Below are 7,129 nucleotides of genomic sequence, written 5' to 3'. Positions count from 1 at the left end.
AGAAGCCCCACCGCCCTCAGCTTACAAGGAAGTCGAGTGCGCCGCCACTTGGTCCTTCTGCGCCAGCAGACCCCGAACCAGCAGCAAGTATTAGAAAAAGTCCCTTTGTAAACCGTAAGTAAGCCTATTATTTCTTAGTGCTACATACTTATTCCCACGGTAACTACACTATACAAACATACATATATCGCATTAAAGTACTTCAAAAAAAAGTAACCTAAAATTCGTAAAAAGCTTGTGCGCCTTTTTCCAAAAAAAAAAACGGCAACCTCAGTCCGTTAAAGAATTTTTTAGAACTTCGTGCATATATATGTATATTTCCAAGGTTTTGAGTAAATAAGTACCGAAAGCCAATATCCCGTACATCGAAAATACATAAATATATGCATGTACTTATGTACTGATATCTCTTACAGTCGCGTGAAAAACAAAAAAAAAAAATAAAAACTTGCATCTACATAAACTAAAATTTTCTCGTACTCTTTCATTCGTTGAGCAAGTTTCTCGAAATAACTCTATTCTCAAAACGGGTAAATAAATAAATTAGTCAATAAATTAAATCTCTATTTTTCTCTAATTCGCGACCGAGCACTGACATAATCGCAAAACTGACACATTTAATTATTTACTCACTCATATTATATCACTGTATATTTACTTCTCTGGCATTCCTTTAAAAAGGAATTGCCTTAAATTCTCTGGCATTCCCTTAAAAAGGAATTGCATTAAATTCTTTGGCATTCCTGTAAGAGGAATCGCATTTACTTAAAAAAAAAAAAAAAAAAATATTTTATTCTTGTAGTATTCTCGAGTTCTTTGCATCTCCCTCAGGCATCCCTCTCTCTCAGTCTCTCAACCCCAGTCCTTTCAGACTAAATTATAAATTTTCTCGGGGCTTAACGAAGAATCCCAAATTCCCAAAATGAGTGATGAAGAGAAAATCGTTGCGATCGAAACTCAACGCTCTGCCCGCTCAAGCGGGAAAACTTCAAAAAAACAAAGGCAATTGGCCTCCGTTAAGTTTATTGCAGAGACTGATAATTTAGTCGATTACTGTTCAAGATTCAAATCCCTACCTCTCGAAAATAACTCAGAATCAAGCCTGAAAATAAAAGATACGAGTTTAGACAATTTTTGGAATCGAGTTCAAAACTGTTATGATGTAGTTGTAGAGGCAGACGAGCAAGACCTTCCCGAAGATTTCAAAGCAGGTGCTTTTCGCAAATATCGGTCTTGTCTCGATCAATATGAAGACACTAAAGCTCAAATCGCTGACCGGCTCCATCTTCATAAGCAAGTGAGCACTCCCATGCCTACTCCCTCTTCATCACAACCCAAACGCCAGTCTGGCCTCGGCTTAACCGTCCCTCCTTGTGACACCGAAGTATTTTACGGAAGTTATGAACAATGGCCCTCTTTCCGGGATATGTTCACAGCGGTATACATAAATCACCCTGAACTCACCCAAGGCCAAAAGTTGTACCATCTCAGGTACAAAACTCAAGGTAAAGCCAATCAAATAGTAAAGCAATTCTCTCTCTGTGATGAAAGCTTTAATCTCGCATGGGAAGCACTTCGGTCTCGATATGAGAATAAGCGTAGTTTGGTAGACAACCAAATACGAATCTTAATGAACCTCAAACCCATTCCCACCGAAAGCAGCGAAGACATACAAAGGCTGCAGTCTTCTGTAAACAACTGCCTTCAAATTCTCGCAACTCAGCAAGTCTCAACCGAGAATTGGGACCCCATCCTCATCTATATAGTCACCTCTAAGCTTCCCGAAACCACAGTATCCCTGTGGGAACAGTCCCTCAGCTCGAGGAAAGACCTCCCCAACTGGTAATGGACCAGTTTCTCACTACTCGTTATGAAGTGGCCGAAAGAGTTGACCAATGGCGCCTGCCGAAGGCGAGACCTCCTGTTCAGCCCACTAGCTCTTCAAAGCCGCCTTTCTCTTATAACAACCCACCTTTTAAACCCCCTCACTCTCAAAACTTTCAAAACAGATCGATGTCACAAATACAATCTCACGTGACAGAGCAGCGAATAATGCACAAATGTTCGATGTGTAAGACCTCCTCTCATTCGCTGTGGAACTGCTTCAAATTCCGAAAGTTGTCAATCTCTGATCGCAAGAAGTTCGTAAGAGAAAATAATATGTGCTTCAATTGTCTATCCCAGTCACACTTGTTGAAAGATTGCCCTAGCACACAAACTTGTAGCCATTGTAATGAACGTCACAACTCAGTGCTCCATGAAGCCACAAACTCCATGCCGAAAAGGCAACCCCCAAGAGTGCAAAAAACCAACTCACAAGTGGCAACCACAACCTCCACAAACTTAAGTGCCCAAACTTCAACTCAAACAGACGCTGACAAACAAGAAGCCTCGGGTACGCAGGTGCAATCATTCTACTCAGAGCATGAGAGCAGAATACTCCTACCTACAGCTATGGTACCGGTATCACACCGAGGAGAAATATTTAAACTCAGAGCTCTTATAGATCAGGGGTCAGAACGAAGCTTTATCTCCACCAAAGCTCAAAATAAGCTAGGGCTGCCCTGCAAATCCTCAAAATTTGAAATCTCGGGCATGGGTGGAAGAGTTGTTCAAACTTCGAACAAATTATGCTCTTTAGTCTTGGTTTCCGCCGATCTCCAAACTAAAATAAATGCTCAAGCTATCGTGTTACCACAGCTGACAAAAATGCTCCCCAAGTTCCCACTTAATCATGACCACAAAGAAAAATGGTCTCATCTGAAACTGGCAGATCCAAACTGCCACTCCCCAGCCCAGATTGACCTCGTGTTAGGCAGTGATATCATCCCTCAAATAATCGAGGAGGGCATTGAAAAAATCTCACCAACTCTGCTAGCTCAAAAGACAATATTTGGTTGGATACTTAGTGGTCAGATTTACGAAAACATAGCTTCATACTCTACACAAATAGAGGAAATTTCTAATGAGCACCTCAACTCACAATTGCGTCGGTTTTGGGAACTAGAAGAAGTTCCAAACCTCAAGCATACCACCCCTGAAGACGACTTTTGCGAAGATTTCTATAAATCCACCACTTCTCGCAACTCTGATGGTCGTTATGTGGTCAGGCTTCCGTTCAAGCCAAGTTTCCCCAAAGAAATCTCTTTAGGTTACTCTCGCTCCTCAGCGCTTAAGCAATTTCTCGGAATGGAGAGAAACCTCCGCAAAAAGGGCGATTTAAAGGCCTCATATGATAATGTCCTGGAAGAATATCTCACCCTAAACCACATGGAAAAAACTATGTCCCAAGAAAAACTCCTCTCAGGCAAGTACATGTCGTTCTATCTCCCTCACCATGCGGTCATTAAGCCCGAAAAGCGAACGACAAAGGTACGAGTTGTCTTTAATGCATCAAAGATTTCGGGATCCGGTTACTCTCTTAACGATGTATTATACACCGGACCAACTCTCCAGCCTGATTTGATGCTTCTCATCCTCAAGTGGCGAATGTATAAATTTGTATTTAATGGTGATGTCGAAAAGATGTACCGACAAATACTGCTACATCCCGAAGACCAGGACTTTCAAAGAATAATCTTTCGTTCACCCACAACCAGTCCCATTCAAGATTATAAATTAAAAACGGTCACATTCGGTGTAAACTGTGCGCCCTACCTCGCCATTCGCACACTTCACCAAGTAGCACAAGATGAAAAAACCAACTACCCAATGGCCGCCCACATTCTGAATAAAGAGACGTATGTGGATGACATACTCTCTGGCAGCCACGATCTGACAATCGCCACTCAATCTCTCACCCAAGTCATTCAGGCTCTAAACTCGGCAGGTTTTCCCTTAAAGAAAATAACAGCGAACCACCCAGAAATTCTCAAAAATATAAGGAAAGAGGACTTGCTCGATACTAATTTTCTCGAGTTCGAAAAGGCAAGTACCACAAAGACTCTAGGGATCCAATGGAACGCGCCCACAGACACGTTTTCCTATACGATCGACTCCATCCCAGCCTTATCTGCTAGCACTAAACGACAGATTCTCTCCTCTGTCGCGAAACTTTTTGACCCCGCAGGGTGGCTTACGCCGATAATGATCCAGGCAAAGATTCTCTTACAAGAGCTCTGGATCGACGGAACTGACTGGGACGAAAAAGTCAAGCCCCTCCGTCTTGTTAAATGGTCTCAGTTCGCACAAAATCTCCACACAATCTCGACCATTCAAATACCCCGATGGGTAAACTTTGTTCCCGACCAGCATGTTGAACTCCATGGATTCTGCGACGCCTCAGAAAAGGCATATTGTGCTAACGTATATGTTCGAACTACTCATGGTTCCAGTATCTCTTCTCATCTTCTGGTTTCCAAAGGCAAGGTAGCACCCCTTCGAACAACTAGCTTACCCCGGCTTGAGCTCTGCGGAGCTCTTCTCTTAGCCAAACTTGTCGCAGCTATTCAGTCCCATCTCGACCTCTCTAAAAGAAAACTGGTACTATGGTCTGACTCTGAAATTGTATTGGCATGGCTGGAAAAACCACCCCACTCTTGGAAAACGTTCGTCTCTAATCGCACCGCGGAGATCTTGGAACTCGTCGGAAACGCCACCTGGCGACATGTATGCAGCAGCGACAACCCCGCAGATATGGGCACAAGGGGTTGCAAGCCACTAGACTTAGCAGCGTCGTCGTTATGGTGGAATGGTCCTGAGTGGCTATCCAAGCCCCCCGAAGGATGGCCAAAACCCCCAGTCCGCAATGTCAACCCCCCGGAAGTACGAAGAGTGGAGGCACTCCTCACTACCGAAGAAGACCCCGACATTCTGGACAGGTTTTCCTCTTTCTCTCGAGCCTTGAGAGTGATGGCTTACGTCTTCAAGTTCATCAGACGACTAAAGGACAAAGGGACAGGAGCTTCTGACCGCGCATCATCCCCGCTATCACATGATGAGCTCCACCAAGCGAAAATTCGTCTGATCATCCTTACGCAAACCCGTCACTTCCCCCATGAAAAAGCCCGCTTAGAAGACTCAAAACCCATTGACAAAAAGAGTTCACTATTAGTTCTTAACCCCTTCTTGGATAAAAATGGAGTTATCCGCGTCAATGGACGCCTTGCTCATGCTACCCTGAGCTACAACGAACGTCACCCCATTATAATTCCGGAAAAGTCCCGATTCGCATTCCTCTATCTAAAATTTCTCCATGATCTCCTGCTCCATGCAGAAGTACGACTTATGCAGCAGATGACCAGGCAAGAATTGTATATTCCCCGGCTAAAACCCCTCATCAAAAAATGCATTTATCAATGTAAATCCTGCACCATTCACAAACAGCAAATGCGCTCGCAGATTATGGCTGCCCTGCCGCCCGAACGATGCACCTTCGCTCCGCCCTTCACCACCACCGGTGTTGATTTTGCTGGGCCTTTTCAAATAAAAGCCTCCATGCTAAGATCTCCCACTTTAGTGAAAGGCTATGTGGCCGTCTTTGTGTGCTTCACAACAAAGGCGGTACACCTCGAGCTGTGCTCAGACCTGACCAAAGAGGCATTTCTCGCCGCCTTTGCTCGTTTTGTTGGTCGCCGTGGTTACCCCGCTAAAATGATGAGTGACAATGGCAAAACTTTTATAGGAGCCAAAAGAGCCACTGAAAAGGAGTTCTCTGTCTTCCTCCAAACTGCATCCCGTGATATTGTCCAAAAATACTCACCTCAGGGTATTAATTGGCAATTTATACCTCCCAGCGCCCCGCACATGGGTGGCTTATGGGAGTCTGCCGTTAAAAGTTTTAAACTTCACTTCAAAAGGACTGCCGGGCCCCATAAATTTACGTTTGAGGAGTTTACTACCCTTTTAATAAGAGTAGAAGCTGTATTAAATTCTCGTCCGATAACCCCACTCACCCAAGACCCGACGGACTTTACAGCGCTCTCACCTGGCCACTTTCTCCGGGGTGCTCCCCTCCTATCATTCCCCGAGTCTAATCGCGAAAACCTCTCGCTCATTAATAGATGGGAAATCCTCAAGGTTTTACACCACCAATTCGCAAACCGATGGAAGGAAGACTACCTTAAAGACCTACATAAGCGACACAGGTGGAAGAACGCTCAAGTAGAACCCAGAATCGGAGAATGCGTAGTCATTAATGATGACACACTCCCGCCCACGGAGTGGCGCCTGGGCCGCATCGAAAGGTTGCACCCTGGCAAGGATGGACACATTCGTGTGGTCGACGTCCGCACCCAAACAGGCCTACTCACTCGGCCATTAGTAAAATTAGTATTTTTGCCTTCGAGCGAAGACACCCCCTCTCGCATTGAAACCGATTAGCACTCCATAAACTCCTCACTTGAATAAGCAGCCAAATGACTGCACATCGATTTTCACACACCACACATACATATACACTTTCGTATCTCTCTCCTATGCCTCCCATATATTAATATACGTAACACTAAAAATTTCCGTATACAAACTTCTTCCAGATGGATCACGATGAGGCACCTCAGCCAGCACCGCGAACGTTCCTAAAGTCGCAGATTGGAACCACCCACAGCATACGTTCGGCGAATCATCCCACGGAGGATTATAAGCGGTGCCGATTGTGCGCCGGTCATCATGCGCTCCGAGTGTGTCCAGCGTTCTTGGGCGTACAGCCACAGCAGCGCTTCTTACTGGCAAGGGCGCACAAGTACTGCACGAACTGCCTGGCGCTTTCGCATCCGACCGCCCAGTGCACGTCCACTACCACCTGCCGCACTTGCTCCCTACAGCATCATACACTACTGCACCGGAATGGTATACCGGCAGCCCGCCGCACGAGGGCGAACTCCGTAGTGCCGCCCCCCAAACGCCTCGACCAGACAAACAAAAACGCTCCCCAACGTGGGGGATCAAGGCGTACATCACCGCCCTACAACCACACCCGACACCATCCCACCAGCGGGAACCGTAAAGTGCGCTTCACGAGGAAGGGATTCCAAACCGCTGGCTATCGTAGCAAGGCTACCAAAATTTTGGTCCACGAGGCAATGAGGGCTCTACGGGAGCTGAAGGATGCACTAGCCGCCTAACGCGGCCAGGGCCGGGAGGATGGCTACGCGAGCACTGCAACACTTATATTTAATTAACACAATTT

At 45.6% G+C, this 7,129-nt stretch overlaps 1 protein-coding gene across 1 annotated transcript; it reads left to right on the top strand.

The window, feature by feature from the left end:
* Window positions 1-16: 16 nt before the first annotated feature.
* Window positions 17-7,123, top strand: LOC118749390. The gene is made up of 2 exons (XM_036484198.1): window positions 17-87; window positions 6,477-7,123. The coding sequence occupies exon 2, from the start codon at window positions 6,477-6,479 to the stop codon at window positions 7,062-7,064; it is 588 nt and encodes a 195-aa protein (XP_036340091.1). The 5' UTR covers window positions 17-87; the 3' UTR covers window positions 7,065-7,123.
* Window positions 7,124-7,129: the final 6 nt, after the last annotated feature.

This window comes from Rhagoletis pomonella, unplaced genomic scaffold (assembly GCF_013731165.1).
Source record: "Rhagoletis pomonella isolate Grant_MI unplaced genomic scaffold, Rhpom_1.0 Rhpom_scaffold_00015, whole genome shotgun sequence".
In the NCBI taxonomy this organism is placed as follows: domain Eukaryota; kingdom Metazoa; phylum Arthropoda; class Insecta; order Diptera; family Tephritidae; genus Rhagoletis; species Rhagoletis pomonella.
The sequence above is the reverse complement of the archived record's forward strand: the minus strand, read 5'-3'. Positions and strand labels throughout refer to the sequence as shown.

Excerpts from the sequence above, each read along its gene's own strand:
- LOC118749390 (XM_036484198.1), top strand. The coding sequence starts at position 6,477 with ATGGATCACGATGAGGCACCTCAGCCAGCACCGCGAACGTTCCTAAAG.